An 18,154-nucleotide genomic window follows, 5' to 3' on the forward strand; every position below is an offset into this window, starting at 1 on the left:
ACTTTACTTAAAAAAACCCTTGTACACATTCCAGTGTGTTGTAAAATATAAAATATATATATATATAAAGATTTACACTGGCAGCTCAGAGCTGTACAGCAGCATTTAAGTATGAAATTGAATGAATGAATGTAAAAATAAAACTACATAGACTTCACTATAAAATATACACTGATTCTTATTAAAGCTACTGTATTAGTTTTTCAGTCAAGAGCAGTGAGTGATTTTCTCTTTGTCTTTTGTTGTTGTATTAACATTAAAGGGATATTTCACTCAAAACTGAAAATTCTGTCATCGAGAAATTAATACAGGTTTGAAAAAATATTAGAGTGAGTAAATAATGACATAATTTTATAGGTGAACTGTCCCTTTAAGGACCGCGTGTTCACTGTCTGCGCTGCAGTCAGTTTAAGACCTGCACGCATCTAATATACAGACACACGCGATTTTACTTTCAGTTTAGACATAACCTGTGTTTATGTTAACCTTGTGTGTATTAGTAAGTAGTAAGTAGTAAGACGACTACTTAGTCCAGTAATCACGTGTTTGACAGACGTTTAGTGCGCGCGCTCTGAAAAGCGCATGTTAAAACCGCACACGCGAATGAGCCGGCAAGGCTTTAAAACGCATGCAAATAATGAACTTTGGTGATTGTGAATAACTATAGTGTTCTGTGAGTATAACTCTAACATTAACGTGTGATGTGAATGTATGTCGCGTTGTTTAGTATTGGGATGGAGGCAAATTATAGAATTTGTAGAAAAATAATTAATTAAATGCGAAACCGGAAAAAACGCAATTCACAAGCGCGTATTGAACCGTGAATGCCGTACGGAACGGTTCAATATTATATTGAGAATTGTGGCATCCCTAAAATATATATATATATATATAAATTAATTAATTGCAGAATGCAATATATATATATATATATATATATATATATATATTATATAATTATTTTTATATATGTAATCAACATTTTTAAATGAGTAGTTTTACATTTCTCCATCAATTATGCTGTTTGCAATGCTTCATGGGATTGTAGTTCTTTCCCTCACTAAAGCGGTGAAGTGCACAGTTTTGTACCTTTTTGTCCTATCTTCTTATATTTTCTAATATCTTATTGCTTCATATCAAAATTTATGTTGTGATTTACTTCGTATTTGATTGGTTTGACTTTTTTTTCAATCCCTGTGGGAGAAATGAATGGAGGAAATGCTTTAAGAATGGGCTGTAAAACTGCTTTTATTTTTATTGCTTTAAGGATTTTTTAAACGCATTAACATTGACAGCCCTAATAAATATATATATATATATATATATATATATATATATATATATATATATTATAATATGCATTTTGCAATTAACTTAATATATTATTTATATATAATCAACATTTTTAAATGAGTAGTTTTACATTCTCCATCAATTAAAGCCATGAAGTGCAGTCTTGTACCTTTGTATTTTTTGTCCTATTTTTAAATATCTTATTTCATATCAAAGTTTATGTCTTGATTTACTTCGTATTTGATTGGTTTGACTCATGTATTTTAACAGGTTTTTTTCAATCCCTGTGGGAATGAATGGAAATTCATGAAAATGAATGGAGAAAATACCTTAAGAGTGGGCTGTAAATCATAAAATGACCCACACCAAGTTGATTTTAACATCAGTTTAACACAAGAATAGACTAATAATGCTCCTCTGTGTTTGTGCAGGCCGCCCTATTGGATGCGGCAGCTGAGCGCGGTCTGGAGCTGATGGAGATTCGTGGGAAAGATCCCAGACTGACTAGCATGGACGATCTGACGGCCAAAGAAATCCCGCTGCACTTCCTGTTCCGCTTTAACAGCCGCCTGGTTCATGTGGTGGTTCTGTACGAGCGCAGTGGGAAGTACCTCTGGCACGGCCCGCTCCGGCTCAAAGACAGCATGGACCGGTCCTTCGCCTCCTTCGGGAAACTGGACTTTGGCCGTCATGCCGGGGCGTTTGACAGGTGACACTATGATTATTGCATGTGCACACAAATGACAAGTGCTTAAATGTTTTCCATCTGTGTTCCTGTTTCCAGAAATTATGAAAAGGACAAAATCAAACAGTAAAAATCACTAATACCTGCATACAAACTCGAATACAGGCACATATACTGTGCACTACTTTAAGAAAATTAATACTTTTATTCATCAAGGATGCATTCAATTAATCAAAAGTGAGAGTAAAGACATTTATAATGTTACAAAAGATTCTATTTCAAACAAATGATGTGCTTTTAACTTTCTGTTCATCAAAGAATCCTAAAATAAAATTTAAACATTTTCAATATTGATAATCAGAAATGTTTTTGAGCAGCAAATCCTCTTATTCAGTGGCGTAACTTTGCTTTGAAAAGTGGTGGGGACACAGCACAACTCGTTTTGCTATGTGTTTATTTAATAACCGAATTTACTTGGGGACTGAGTTCAGAGTTGGAAATGCACTTAATTTTCACTTTGATGTACACATGCATCACATTCACAAATGATTCTATAAGCATCCAATAAGCAAAACGTAACATTCACAACACATCTAGGGTAACGTTAGCCTAATATAAATCAAAATACGCAAGATAAATATGGGGAACTTACCATTTCATAGTCAGTTCAGCTGCAGCGTATTCATTAATTGCACAATTCTTGTGTGAGTAGCCGAGTTTCCAAAATTGCGCAAATTGAAATTGCGAATTGAAAATACGGCCATGGAAACGCGTCAATTTCGCAAAAACTCCCATTATTCGCAAAAAAGTGTTTGCGCTCGCATGAGGTGGTTTTTCCTGCAATTCGAAAAAGGAAATTTTCGCAAAACTGCAATGGAAACATTTTTTTCACATTTACAGGTGACGCATTTTTTTTCCACTCAAGTATGTCGTAATAACAAGATCTTATGTCGTTAATAGACATATATTTTTTAGCCTTACTCAAAGACCGCGGAAACAGGCCAGTTACAAACGTCAATCCATTCCAGATGATCTTGCTTCTTATTTATTAAATAAACAGCCAAATAGTTGATTAAATATTGATCAAAATTAAAATACAATTTATGCAAAACAAAATTAATTTTAAAGAAAGACTTTCTATAAAAAAGAGCACTAAGAGCAGTTCACAAACCCCTTATGATGACAAAAAGAAGGAGGACCGTGACGTCGCCCGGTATGGCGCAGCCGGGGCCCCACCCTGGAGCCAGGCCTGGGGTTGGGGCTCGTATGCGAGCGCCTGGTGGCCGGGCCTTCCCCCACGGGGTCCGGCCGGGCTCAGCCCAAAGGAGCGACGTGGGGACACCTTCCCGTGGGCCCACCACTCACGGGAGGGACCGTAAGGGGCCGGTGCAAAGCGAATCGGGCAGCAGTCGAAGGCGGGGGCCTAGACGACCCGATCCCTGGACACGGAAACTGGCTCTTGGGACATGGAATGTCACCTCGCTGGCGGGGAAAGAGCCTGAGCTTGTGCGTGAGGTTGAGAGGTTCCGACTAGAGATAGTCGGAATCACCTCCACGCATGGCTTGGGCTCTGGAACCACACTCCTCGAGAGGGGATGGACTCTTTACCACTCTGGAGTTGCCCATGGTGAGAGGGGGCGGGCTGGTGTGGGTTTGCTTATAGCCCCCCAGCTCTGCTGCCATGTGTTGGAGTTTACCCCGGTGAACGAGAGGGTCGTTTCCCTGCGGCTTCGGCTCGGGGATAGGTCTCTCACTGTCGTTTGTGCCTATGGGCCGAACGGCAGTGCGGAGTACCCGACCTTCTTGGTGTCCCTGGGAGGGGTGCTGGAAAGTGCTCCGACTGGGGACTCCGTCGTTCTACTGGGGGACTTCAACGCCCACGTGGGCAATGACAGTGAAACCTGGAGGGGCGTGATGGGAGGAACGGCCCCCCTGATCTGAACCCGAGTGGTGTTCAGTTATTGGACTTCTGTGCTAGTTACAGTTTGTCCATAACGAACACCATGTTCAAGCATAAGGGTGTCCATCAGTGCACATGGCACCAGGACACCCTAGGTCGTAGGTCAATGATCGACTTTGTGGTCGTTTCATCTGATCTGCGGCCGTATGTCTTGGACACTCGGGTGAAGAGAGGGGCGGAGCTGTCAACTGATCACCACCTGGTGGTGAGTTGGATCCGATGGCGGGGGAGGAAGCTGGATAGACTCGGTAGACCCAAACGTACTGTGAGGGTCTGCTGGGAACGTTTGGCCGAGTCTCCTGTCAGAGAGATCTTCAACTCCTGCCTCCGGCAGAGCTTCGACCGGATCCCGAGGGAGGCTGGAGATATTGAGTCCGAGTGGACCATGTTCTCCACCTCCATTGTCAAAGCGGCTGCTCGGAGCTGTGGCCGCAAGGTCTCCGGTGCCTGTCAAGGCGGCAATCCCCGAACCCGGTGGTGGACACCGGAAGTAAGGGATGCCGTCAAGCTGAAGAAGGAGTCCTATCGGGCCTGGCTGGCTTGTGGGACTCCTGAGGCAGCTGACAGGTACCGACAGGCTAAACGGACTGCAGCCCGGGTGGTCGTGGAGGCAAAAACTCGGGCCTGGGAGGAGTTCGGTGAGGCCATGGAAAAAGACTATCGGCTGGCCTCGAAGAGATTCTGGCAAACCGTCCGGCGCCTCAGGAGGGGGAAGCAGTGCCCTACCAACGCTGTTTACAGTGGCGATGGGCGGCTGTTGACCTCGACTGGGGATGTTGTCGGACGGTGGAAGGAATACTTCGAGGATCTCCTCAATCCCGCCGTCACGTCTTCCATTGAGGAAGCAGAGGCTGGGGGCTCAGAGGAGGACTCGTCCATCACCCGGGCTGAAGTCACCGAGGTGGTCAAGAAACTCCTCGGTGGCAAGGCACCGGGGGTGGATGAGATCCGCCCTGAGTACCTCAAGTCTCTGGATGTTGTGGGGCTGTCTTGGCTGACACGCCTCTGCAGCATCGCGTGGCGGTCGGGGACAGTGCCTCTGGGATGGCAGACCGGGGTGGTGGTCCCTCTTTTTAAGAAGGGGGACCGGAGGGTGTGTTCCAACTATAGGGGGATCACACTTCTCAGCCTCCCCAGGAAAGTCTATGCCAGGGTACTGGAGAGGAGAATCCGGCCGATAGTGGAACCTCGGATTCAGGAGGAACAGTGTGGTTTTCGTCCTGGTCGCGGAACACTGGACCAGCTCTATACCCTCTACAGGGTGCTGGAGGGTTCATGGGAGTTTGCCCAACCAGTCCACATTTGTTTTGTGGATTTGGAGAAGGCATTCGACTGTGTCCCTCGCGGCATCCTGTGGAGGGTGCTGGGGGAATATGGGGTCCGGGGTCCTTTGCTGAGGGCTGTCCGGTCCCTGTATGACCGAAGCAGGAGTTTGGTCCGCATTGCCGGCAGTAAGTCAGACTTGTTCCCGGTGCATGTTGGACTCCGGCAGGGCTGCCCTTTGTCGCCGGTTCTGTTCATAATTTTTATGGACAGAATTTCTAGGCGCAGCCAAGGGCCGGAAGGTGTCAGGTTTGGGGACCACACGGTTTCGTCTCTGCTCTTTGCGGATGACGTTGTCGTGTTGGCCCCTTCTAACCAGGACCTTCAGCATGCATTGGGACGGTTTGCAGCCGAGTGTGAAGCGGCTGGGATGGGGATCAGCACCTCCAAATCCGAGGCCATGGTCCTCAGTCGGAAAAGGGTGGCTTGCCCACTCCAGGTTGGTGGAGAGTTCCTGCCCCAAGTGGAGGAGTTTAAGTATCTAGGGGTCTTGTTCACGAGTGAGGGGAGGATGGAACGGGAGATTGACAGACGGATCGGTGCAGCTTCTGCAGTAATGCGGTCGATGTACCGGTCTGTCGTGGTGAAGAAAGAGCTAAGCCGTAAGGCGAAGCTCTCGATTTACCGGTCAATCTACGTTCCTACTCTCACCTATGGTCATGAGCTTTGGGTCATGACCGAAAGGACAAGATCCCGGATACAGGCGGCCGAAATGAGCTTTCTCCGCAGGGTGGCTGGGCGCTCCCTTAGAGATAGGGTGAGGAGCTCAGTCACTCGGGAGGAACTCGGAGTAGAGCCGCTGCTCCTCCACATCGAGAGGGGACAGCTGAGGTGGCTCGGGCATCTGTTCCGGATGCCTCCTGAACGCCTTCCCGGGAAGGTGTTTCGGGCATGTCCAACCGGGAGGAGGCCCCGGGGAAGACCGAGGACACGCTGGAGGGACTATGTCTCCCGGCTGGCCTTGGAACGCCTCGGTGTCCCCCCGGAAGAGCTAGAGGAAGTGTCTGGGGAGAGGGAAGTCTAGGCATCTCGGCTTAGACTGCTGCCCCCGCGACCCGGCCCCGGATAAGCGGAAGAAGATGGATGGATGGATGGACTTTCTATAAAACAAAATTCAATGTAGTGATCAAAATCCATGTCCCCAGACATATGCGCATCTGATTATAGCCTTACTCATGCTGCTCATTTATCATAATCAACATATGAAATAAAAAAAATATAATATTTAAACATAGCCTAACTATGAAACTAAATAGGCTACGTTTTCTTTAACCCTCTGTCCGATGAAGTCGTCGGCGCCTTCTGATGGATTTTTTCCTTTATGACAGCGGAAACAACTCACAATACTGTCATTTTTAGGCATACAGATAAGTGCAAGATATAATTATAATAAACAGTAAACTGTCTACTTTTATTTGTGTACACTCACAATAACAGCAAAGGCCGTGGATTCAGGGAACAGATTATTTTGCACTCCACTCCAAACGCTGTCTTCATTAAAAAAATATAGGCCTATTTTGTTTATTAAACGCAAAGTTTTTCATTTCAAAAGCATTTCTAAATTCAATTCATATTTCCAACAAACGAAATTCCGAGCCAAAATAACAAAGTGGTAAAAAGAAACCTTTGAGTGACCACCATCAAATTCAAGCATTTCGCTCGTCTCTGTATGTGGCAGCAATGCGTCACAATAACCTGGCGTTCGTAAGTGGATTATTCTTTACAGATGATGGTGTGTTTGGACAGAAGACGAGACAGATCTTTATTAAACTCATAAAAACAATAGAATATATAATGGCATCATTTATCAAGAGCTTGAAGCAGATAAGAGAGAGAAACACCAGAAGAAACACCGCTCAAGTATTGTGCCGCTTTCCTTGCCATCAGTGCTTGGAACACACGCACGTCTCCTTCCATTAATAATAATGGCGATTATGAAGAAGGACGATTTGTAGATCGTGCTTTTGCTTTAATACACACCTTCCGCAATCTATTTTTCAATTACTTTTAAAAAGTGGTGGGGACATGTCCCACCCGGAAATTACGCCTATGCTCATATCAGAATGATTTCTGAAGGGTCATGTGACACTGAAGACTGGAGTAATGATGCTGAAAATACAGCTTTGATCACAGGAATAAATTACATTTTACAATATATTCAAATATAAAACACTTCTTTTAAATTGTAATAATATTTCGCTGTATTTTTTAATCAAATAAATGCATCATTTGTGAGCAGAAGAGACATTAAACATTAAAAATTATACTTATCCCAAACCTTTGAACGATAGTGTGAGTGTGATATTGTAACAAATTATATTTATTAGCATAAACCCCTTGATATGCATCGTCTCGTTTTCAAGGGGGTCCTAATACACAAACGTTAGATAACAGAACAATAACAACAAACACCACTACAAAATTTTTATTTTTATTATTTTTTTTATTTATTTTGGGCAAGTGAACATTTTAACACAAAGACACATAATTTACATCTTTTTTGACAGTTTGTGCGGTTACAAAAGACTTATATGTAATGTGCAAAGTTATTTTCCTGTTTGCCCAAAAAGGAAACTAAAATGAACACATAAAATGAATTTTTGCCTAGCATTAACAAATATAATCATAGATATATCATCTAAGCAATTACAAGTTGTTTCAAAACAACAACAAAAAACAAAAAAGTCAAAGATCGTACATTTAAATGTCTTGTGTCCTTAAACCTAAATGTGAAAGTAATGTGAAGAATGTTGATATGAGGAAGAATATGGTATCAAATACTTTCTCAAATAGTTAGGGTAGTTAATTATGTATTATATTATCTTGCGTATTAACTTGCACGCTACAGATGTGAATGAGAGGTGTATGGGAAGACATTCATTGTTTAATCCTATCACTTTTCCAGGCCAGAGCTCATTCTGACCACTCTCGACGGGCTTGATGTAAGAATCCCCAAAAACTTCTCTGGTTTCCTCCGAGAGTTTTCCAGCAGTCGCTTTCTGGAGTGTCGCAGTAGAGAAGCCAAGGCTTTCTTTCAGGTACTGATGTTTGATGGGAAATATAAATGTTTGATTATCTTAATGGGCCAGGGGCGATTCTAGGATTTGAAAACCCCCCACCAAAAAAACACTTTAGTTTAGGGTCCAATTCTCATTATGAACTAGTAGCTTATTAGTATGCATATTAGGATATTTGGCTGTTTATTATTACTTATACTTATAAAGCAAATATTAATGCCTTATTCTGCATGACCATAGTGTACATCCCTTAATCAAACAATATAGGCAGGTTTATAATCACTGAGATCCCAAATGTGAGGTTTGTGGGGCATGGCCCTTCAAGAATGTCGATTTTTATGATCTACATATTTGCATTTTAAGATGTTCTGAAAGCTAGGTAACTAAATTTATTAAATTAATTCGCAAAATGCACACATTTATTATTAATCTTATGCCCAATACAGGCTGAAAAAAGTTTAGCTTTTTTAATTACTGAGAGCTACACATGGAATTATTCATTTACAATACGCACACATTTATTACTAATATTACTTTTATAATATAATTAACAAACAAGAAATATTAACAATGACATTACATAGGCCTATTTCAAATCAAAATGGCGAAATTAGACAAAAGTCTGAATATTTTTGTCATTTGTTTAACATTTTGGACTTAAAGAAGCAGCTGTCGAAAATGAAACGTTTAGTTTAGCTTCATATCTCGCACTTGACGTCGAGTCGCGCTGCTAAAATTCGCGCTTGGCCTCAGCAGCATCTCTGAACATAAAGCCCGCCTACTCTGATTTGATTGGTTTTCTCAAATATTTTGACATTGACGAGCGGTGACAGACCAATGAGAGCTCAGAACAACGCACACACCTCTGCTTCTCACGTGCGCTCTATTCGACGCCGCTACGGATTGAAGAACACGCGGATTAATGCTGATTAAAAGACGTTCTCACTAGAGATGCAACAATACAGTTAGTCCACGGTTCAATACATACCTCGGTTTTTAACCACGGTTTTCGGTTCGGTTCGGTTCTGATGGCTTGTCACATCAGTTTTTTGTTATTCTATTCTTAAGCGACAGGAACAGCAAGAGGTTAAGGAGAAAAAAGACTATTTTTTAATTGCAATAGTCTTTCTTTATTTTACTTAAAAGAATTGAAAAACCTTACTTAAACTTAAAACTTTACTTTAAAAAAAACCCTTGTACACATTCCTAGTGTATTGTATAATATAATATATATATTTACACTGGCAGCTCAGAGCTGTACAGCAGCATTTAAGTATGAAATTGAATGAATAAATGTAAAAATAAAACTACATAGACTTCACTATAAAATATACACTGATTCTTATTAAAGCTACTGTATTAAAGTTTTTCAGTCAAGAGCAGTGAGTGATTTTCTCTTTGTCTTTTGTTGTTGTATTAACATTAAATGGATAGTTCACTCAAAAATGAGAAATGAATACAGGTTTGGAACAATATTAGAGTGAGTAAATAATGACATAATTTTAGAGGTGAACTGTCCCTTTAAGGACGGCGTGTTCAGGCTGCGCCGCTGTCAATGTAAGACCTGCGTGCATCTAATATACAGACACACCGATTTTACTTTCACTTTAGACATAACCGACTGTGTTTATGTTAACCTTGTGTGTATTTGACAGTATTAGCGCAGTAAGACGATTAGTCCAGTATTCACGTGTTTGACAGGCGTTTAGTGCGCACGCTCGGAGAAGCGCATGTTAAAACCGCGCACACGCCGGCAAGGCTTTAAAACGCATGCAAATAATGAACTTTCGTGATTGTGAATAACTATAGTGTTCCGTGAGTATAACTCCACCACTAACGTGTGATGTGAATGTATGTCGCGTTGTTCAGTATATTGGGATGGAGGCAAATGATAGAATTTGTAGAAAAATACTTAATTAAATGCAAAACCGAAAAACCGCAATTCACAAGCGTGTATTGAACCGTGAATGCCGTACCGAACGGTTCAATATTATATTGAGAATTGTGGCATCCCTAGTTCTCACACATTTTTAGGCAGGCTGGACAGAAGTTTAGGGGGGGCTGAATCCCTGTAATGAACCTTTCATAAACCTGATGTACCAAACGAGAACTGACATAAAAATGTATAAAAAAAACTAAACAGACATTTGTAAAAATATCAATAAATTACTAAAATGTTGAACTAAAATTAAAATGAAAGCAGAATCACAGGTGCTCCTTAGGAAAATGACGCATCAAGCCCTGTAATTAAATATGTTATTAAATTGACTGCAGCAATTAACATTTTATCAGAATCTCTAGTAAACTACGTTATTTTGTTTAGCTGTTTATTCACAATCGTGGATGAATCGTGATCTCTGTGGTGATTCTCACTTTATCCCGAATCGTGCAGCTCTAACTGATCTGTTTTGTCTGGTTTAAGCGATGCATGTCTATTGGGCTGAGTGTGAAAATAATGTTGTGCAGCTGTATCCAGAAGACACGTCTGCAGAGGCTGTGGACTTTAGGATGAGGGCTAAAAGTCTGCTTCATCTCGCTTCCAAAGTGCTCTCTGTGCTCGGAGTCCCTTTCTGGCTCAGCAGTGGAACCTGTCTCGGTAAGAAGCTCTGAAAATCACATTGAACTGCTTTTAAATACAATTAATCACAGCCAAAAGTTTGGAATAATTATGATTTTTAGTGTTTTTAAGAGAAGTCTCTTCTGCTTACCGTGGCATTTATTTGATCTAAAACACAGTAACAACTGTATCAACTATATTGTGAAATATTATTACAATTTAAAATAACTGTTTTCTATGTCAATATATTTCAAAAAATAAAATGTGCTGAATTTTCAGCATCATTACTCCCGTCTTCAGTGTCACATGTTCCTTCAGAAATCATTCTAATATGATGCTTTGATACATAATATAGCAGTACAGGCAGGTTAAAATCCATAAGCAATATATCTTATATTATAAAACTGCTTTCTTTTGGCAAATAGATGGCAGTGTTGCACACAAGAATGGTTCGGTGTGTCAAAAACCTTTTGATGATTTTTGCCCAGCATGTTCATTTAAAACAGATCTGAGACACATTTGGTGGAGATCCAATGAGTTCAGTTTAATAAAAATGACAATTTTCATAAAACAGTACACCAATGCATTTGTAAAATAAAGGATTTCATTCAAAATGGCTGACATCCAGTATGGCCGACACAAAAACACTATCATGAACATAAAGATTAGTTTCATTATTTTAGGCCAAACTATTAACTCTTTCCCCGCCAGGAAAAAAAAGTTGCCAGCCACCGCCAGGGTTTTTGATAATTTTCACAAAAATTTAATGGCCCATAGAATATTTTTTTGTGTGAATATCTGAACATGCACTGTAAAAAAAAATCAGGTCTCCAATTGAAAATTTTCTAGTGAGCGATCACATCTAAATTTTTCAGTCGGCCAAATTGAATTTCTGTGAATTGATGCAATTTAATTCAATTAAAATTCAAGAAATTCAGTTTGGACAACTGAACAAATTAGATGTGATCGCTCACTAGAAAATTTTCAATTGGAGACCTGATTTTTTTTTTACAGTGCAATATATCAAAATAAAGAGCAGACCTTCTGCATTTAAAGAAAAAAAAAAGTTTTATTCTAGCTTCATGCAGTCCTTTTTTATCAACACTTAAATATGGGTAAGATACATAAAAAACAACATTTTGAACAAAAAGCTGAGAGAGTCACGTTTTTGTCAAAGATTAAGTCCAGATTCAGAGCGATGATCAAACACAGATGGAGTCCATCAACACCCCAAAGCTTCAGTTCTAGAGCAACAGTTCATTCAGTAACATTTGATAGTTTTGATTTATATGCTGTTTAATGTTGATGATCATGTTATTTTACATATGCATATGATTACATACGATCACTTGTCTTCTTTGCTTGATCAGGAGATTCTGCCCTCATTCAGAAGATGCGTAATAGCGCCTCATACTAGCCACATCAAGATGTTGGGTCTGGGAGCACACCATTGGCAGGGCTCAATTGTACCAATTAAGATGCATATTAAATAATTTGTTTTGATCCTGGTTTTAATTTGACCATATTCTTTAATCCTGCTGATCTGTTACTTCAAACACAATTCACTTTAAAGGGATAGTTCACCCAAAAATGTACATTTTGTCATTTCCTCACCTTCAAGTTATTCCAAATTGGGCCCCATAATCTGAAAACAAACACTATGGAAGTCAATGGGGACCAGAAACCTTTTGGTTAGCAACATTCTTCAAAATATCTACTTTTGTGTTCGCCAGAAGAAAGAAAATGAATTAATTATTTTTTTGGGGGTGTACTATCCCTTTAAACTCAACTAAAAACTTCCGGATTTCACTGTTATACGGTAGGGGGCGCTATTACACATCTTCTGAAAGAGTACACAATCTCCTGATCAAAACACAGGTGAAGAAGCAGAGTGTGTCTGTGTGAGGTAATCAGAGTCATAGATATACATAATAAAGGCTAGATGTCTCGTCCGCGCTGCTGGCCAATGGAGGTCGACGTCCGCACCTGGCGGCCATTTTGTCACATTCGGCTCGCTCACTCGTAACATTGTTTTAATGGTGTTTTAACACTTTTTAAATAACCATAACTTGCTTAATTATCTACCGATTTTCAAACTGTTTGGTTTGTTATAAACGTCAGAGATGTAGTTATGACACTGCATACTTATGAATAATTATTCATAATTTGTTCATCCAGAATTACAGCCACGTTAATAACGTTTGTAAGAAACCAAACCATTTGTAAATCCGTCCAGATTTCAGCGAGATAAGAGTATTTGTGTTTGTCAGATCACTCACCTTACATCAGGAACCACAGAGCCCGCCAGAAAGCTTGCCTGTGACAAGATGGCTGCCGGTGACGACGTTAGAGACAAGATGGCCGCCAGTGATGACGTTAGAGACTCCGCCGTAAGACATCTAGCCTTTATTATGTGTATCTATGATCAGAGCTGCTAAGAGCTCTTGAAGCTCCACCCTCTTCTAGAAAGGGGGCCGGAAGCAGCAGCTCATTTGCATTTAAAGAGACACACACAAAAACGGCACGTTTTTGCTCCCCCTCAAAAAGTGACAATTTTAACAGCCCTTTAACAGATGCACTTTCAGTGTTTGGCCCGTAATTTGATCAAATAACACTCTTCCTCTTCTCTCCCCTTTCCCACAGGTTGGTACAGGCAGTGTAATATCATTCCCTACAGTAAAGACGTTGATCTGGGCATTTGGATCAAAGATTATAGGCATGACATTACTCAGGCATTTCAGAAGGCTGGTCTCCCACTGAAACACAAGTTCGGGAAGGTAAGGAGTTTTGAGATTTCAGGATTCCCCCATTCAAGTAGATAGGACTAAAAAACACCCTCCCTGAGGTGTTGCAAATATGGCCGCCGAGTGAACAGACTGTCCCTGAAAGGGACTTTGTTCTTTCTCAGTATTTCTGCCTGACGAGTATTGCACCTCAGAAGAGCAAGAGGACTCAGTGTTCTAGATATAAAAACTCTGTGAACATGTTGTACCAGTTAAGATGCATATTAAACAGTTTGTTTTGATCCTAGTTTTAATTTTACCATAAACCAGATCAGCTTTAATTCTGCTGCTCTGTTACTTCAAACACAATTCATATTTTAGTTAGGGGTTCACTTTAAAGGGACAGTTCACCCAAAAATATTACTCACCCTCAAGTTGTGTTTCTATCTTCTGTTGAACACAAAAGTAGATATTTAGAATTTTTGGGTGAAATATCTCTTTAAACTTTAAACTATTAACTCTTTCCCCGACATTGACTGAAATTTTTCTACTGTTATACAGTAGAGGGCACTATTACACATCTTCTGAACGAGTACAGAATCTCCTGATCAAAACACAGGCGAAGAAGAAGCAGAAACAAGCAATCGTCTACATTAAACAACAAATAAATCAAAAGTGCCTAATGTTAGTACGTTACTGAATGAAATGTCGTCCCAGGACGAGCTCTAGGACTGTGAAGCTTTGGGGTGTTGATGGACTGCATCTACTTCATCTGTGTTTGATCATTTGACAAAATGACTCGTTTGAGTATTTGACAAAAACACGATTTTCTCAGCTTTTTGTTCAAAATGTTGCTTATTTATGAAGCTAACCCATATTCAAGTGTTGATATAAAAAAAATTAATTAAGCTAGAATCAAAAATGTTTTGTTTAAAAGCAGAGGGTCTGTTCGTTCTTTTGATATATTGTTCATATATTCATACAAAAAATTCCATGCAATTTTTGTGAAAATGATCAAAAATGCTGGCGGTGGCTGGCAACTTTTTATAAACAACGCTGGCAGGGAAACAGTTAACCTCAACTATTTACATTACAGTAAATATATTCCGTCAAGTTACGTCATATGTGTTATACCAGTCATGTGTTCCTTCAATTCATTATGATTTTTGCAAGTAAATGTTTAAATTTTCATTACTATATTGCATAGAGAGCTGCTATTCAGTTATTGAGAAAACATGTCACTCCCAATATTTCAGCCCAAAATCAAACTCTGCAATTGTTCATGTTTTTGTACATTGTGACAATCAAGCACATTCTCTGAATTCCCTCCCAAAAAAACCTGATACAGTAATAAAATGAATCCTGCCTACACTTTTTTAACGAGCATACATTCAGTTCAGTACAATAAACACTCAGTATATACCTTACAGATGAACTTTAGTTTAGATAATGTCTTTTTAATGTTAAAGTAATGCATTATAATATGCTACTGTGTTGGCCGTGTTTAAATTGTCATCAAAGATGCATCACAATGCTTACTAAGATTGGTTGTATTGACTTTATTGTTCTATTTTTCACCCTTCATTTATGTAAATTTCAGGTGGAGGACAGTTTGGAGCTCTCCTTTCAGGGAAACGATGTGAAACTGGACATTTTCTTCTTTTATGATGAAGGTGACATTGTCTGGAATGGAGGCACGCAGGCAAAGAGTGGCAAAAAATTCAAGTGAGTTTTTCTATTATCAATTTATCAAAAAAGCTTGTCAGAAATGAATTTACCTGTCATTTATTATTTGATTTGTTTGCACTTAAACACACAATAACAGTGAGTGTTGTATGAATGTGACCCAGGGTTAACTAGTTAAAGGGTTAGTTCTCCCAAAAATGAAAATTCTGTCATTAATTCTAACATTAATGTCATTCGACACCCGTCAGACCTCTGTTCATCTTCAGACACAAATGAAGATATTTTAGTGTAAAGCTGATGCTGAGAAAGGCTTCAGATAGGCCTCCATTGGCATTCAGTACATTTACACTCACAAGACCCATAAAAGGCACTTTAAACGTCGTTACAAAGTCCATCTCACCACAGTGACTCTACAATAATTTTACAAAGCGACGACAATAGTTTTTGTGCTTTAAAAAAAAAATCAAAATAACACCTTTATCCAACTTGTTCTTGTCTTCCGTGTGTGTCTCCACGATGCATGCGCGAGAATATGACGCAGATCCGGCGTTCGGACACATGACCCAGAAGCGATTTGTTTTCAAGCAGAGGAAGACGCGCGTGTCTAAGCTGTTGAATTCTACATTGATCGTGCTTTAGGTCTCGGCGTAGTTCTCAAAATGGGGCTAAAGTGTGCATTTCATGGATTCCCGAACGCCGGATCTACGTCATATTCTCGCGCATGCGTCGTGGAGGCACACGGAAGACAAGAAGAGGTTGGATAAAGTCGTTATTTTGATTTTTTTTTGCGCACAAAAACTATTGTCGTCGCATCGTAAAATTATTGTAGAGTCACTGTGGTGAGATGGACTTTGTAACAACGTTTTTAGTGCCTTTTATGGGTCTTGTGAGTGTAAATGTACTGAATGCCAATGGAGGCCTATCTGAAGCCTTTCTCAGCATCAGCTTTACACTAAAATATCTTCATTTGTGTTCTGAAGATGAACGGAGGTCTTACGGGTGTCGAACGACATGAGGGTGAGGAATTAATGACAGACTTTTCATTTTTGGATGAACTAACCCTTTAAAAGTTAGAGAAAAACAGTTTTTTCTTTCATAAAATGTCTTATATTTATATTGTTTCCTGCCAGATACGCATTCCCACGATTCAGTCTGTGTTGGACCGAGCTGATGGAGCTGAAGGTCCAAGTTCCCTGTGAGACCGGAGACTATGTGACGGCCAACTATGGACCCAACTGGAACGTTCCTGTGAAAACCTGGGACTGGAAAAGCTCCCCGTTCAACGTGCAGGAGAACGGCGTCTGGCCTGTGAGGGAATGGGATGATGTTGTCCAAGTTTACTGAAGCATCATGGGAGTTACAGTATTTTGCTGGAAGCGTCATGCAGTGTTGCTACAGCAAACATGAAAGCAAGCCCCTCTGGAAATGTTTTGGTGACTGTAGCAATGAGAACATTGATGGAAACATCAGAGAAGAAATAGACTGTACAGAATGTGCAATAGGTACTGATGTTTTTTTTTATTGAATGTTAATAAACTGGTGTGAACTATATAGGCTTTTTAGACCTCTAGTGACGAATTGAAATGTCTTATTTTAATAGATGACACTTAAATCTAAAGGGAAGTGTGGCCGATCTGGAGCATTACCTCCCTAGTCAAACACTTTAATCAGAGGTTGATGTGGGCAGTAAAGTACCGAGCCATCTTGGTGTTAAAAGTCTTGTGGAACACAGATTATAATGTTGTTGATTGATGGGTTGGCAGGGATTATTCGGTCTTTAAAAGGCTGAAAAGGAGATGTTTGTTCCAGACTAAAATGTAAAGTAAGCAGAGAAACAAGCTAAGATGGAGTCATCCGGTTTGAGCTACATGTCTTGATTCTGCACAGCAGTGATTGGAGAAGCCGTATGCTTTTGAGCGAACAAAAAGAGTGAAAAGAGCAGGGGGTGAAGTACTGAACCTTGATGCACACCAATGATTAGCTAAGTTGTGTAACTGCTAACGGTCACCGCTTTTATCAGTGGAAACGGTGAAAACTTCATCGGGGGCTGAAACTTTCCATCTTAACTTAAGATATAAGTTAATTTAGGATTTTTTTTTTAATTTAGGAGTATTACAGAAGCAAATCTTTCTTATCCTATCTTACTAAATCTCATCTTATCTGTAGTTTGGAAATCTTAAACCGCTCCATCGAGTTCGTTAATCAACTGTCAGGTCTGTTACCAGGCAACCAACAACGCGCAAACCGCTTCTGAGGTAAATCAAAATGGAGAAGCACCAAAACAAAGGTAGTGCTCCGTGAGGGCTCGTTGGCCTCTGTAATGTTGGTCGCAATTCATCAACTAACTGCAAAATGTCGTGGGACTCTGTAATTACTTATACAAGTACTTTATCATCAAAGCGCAGCACATCCTCTGGGTCCTCCGGAAGTCTCTCCACCATCAAACGTCGCTGCTCTTCGTCTTGTAGACTTAATAAATGTACGCCATTCTTGAAAAAGGCATTTGTACTGTGATTTTTACCGTCGGATTTCAAAAAGGTTTGAAGTTGACACCAGTAGGGTTGTCCTAAACTCAAATTAAGACGGCTTTTATGATTTTATGTCGAGTTAGGATGCTTCTCTAATACTCGTTTCCTATTCTGTAATAACTTTTGTCCTAAATGGAGGTCCTAACTGAAATATCTACGGCTACAAAACACATAAAATAGGATTGTAAAGTTAAGATGTTTCTGTAATACGCAAGTGTAAGCCAGAAGTCACCCGTCTGGATGCATAAAAACACATTATTTAGATGATTTTGAGGCACCAGCACTCATTTTCCCCATCAGTTCATCATTTTACAAGTCACATTAGACAATGTTTAACTTGTAGAACATATTTTTACATAAAAGGCAACATTTCATCCCATAA

General features: G+C 40.1%; 1 protein-coding gene across 2 annotated transcripts in view; it reads left to right on the forward strand.

Moving 5' to 3' along the window:
- Positions 1 to 17,737, forward strand: part of fktn (fukutin) — a 23,100-nt gene extending 5,363 nt beyond the window's left edge. For both annotated transcript variants that reach the window (XM_079813694.1, XM_079813695.1), the window contains exons 5-10: positions 1,725 to 2,002; positions 8,167 to 8,299; positions 10,745 to 10,874; positions 13,479 to 13,612; positions 15,159 to 15,283; positions 16,375 to 17,737. In XM_079813694.1, coding sequence (XP_079669820.1) covers positions 1,725 to 2,002; positions 8,167 to 8,299; positions 10,745 to 10,874; positions 13,479 to 13,612; positions 15,159 to 15,283; positions 16,375 to 16,588 — 1,014 coding nt within the window. In that variant the 3' untranslated portion in view covers positions 16,589 to 17,737. The remainder of the gene's footprint in view (positions 1 to 1,724; positions 2,003 to 8,166; positions 8,300 to 10,744; positions 10,875 to 13,478; positions 13,613 to 15,158; positions 15,284 to 16,374) is intronic.
- Positions 17,738 to 18,154: the final 417 nt, after the last annotated feature.

The sequence above is a fragment of the Gobio gobio genome, assembly GCF_949357685.1.
Source record: "Gobio gobio genome assembly, chromosome: 4".
Taxonomy (NCBI): Eukaryota; Metazoa; Chordata; class Actinopteri; order Cypriniformes; family Gobionidae; genus Gobio; species Gobio gobio.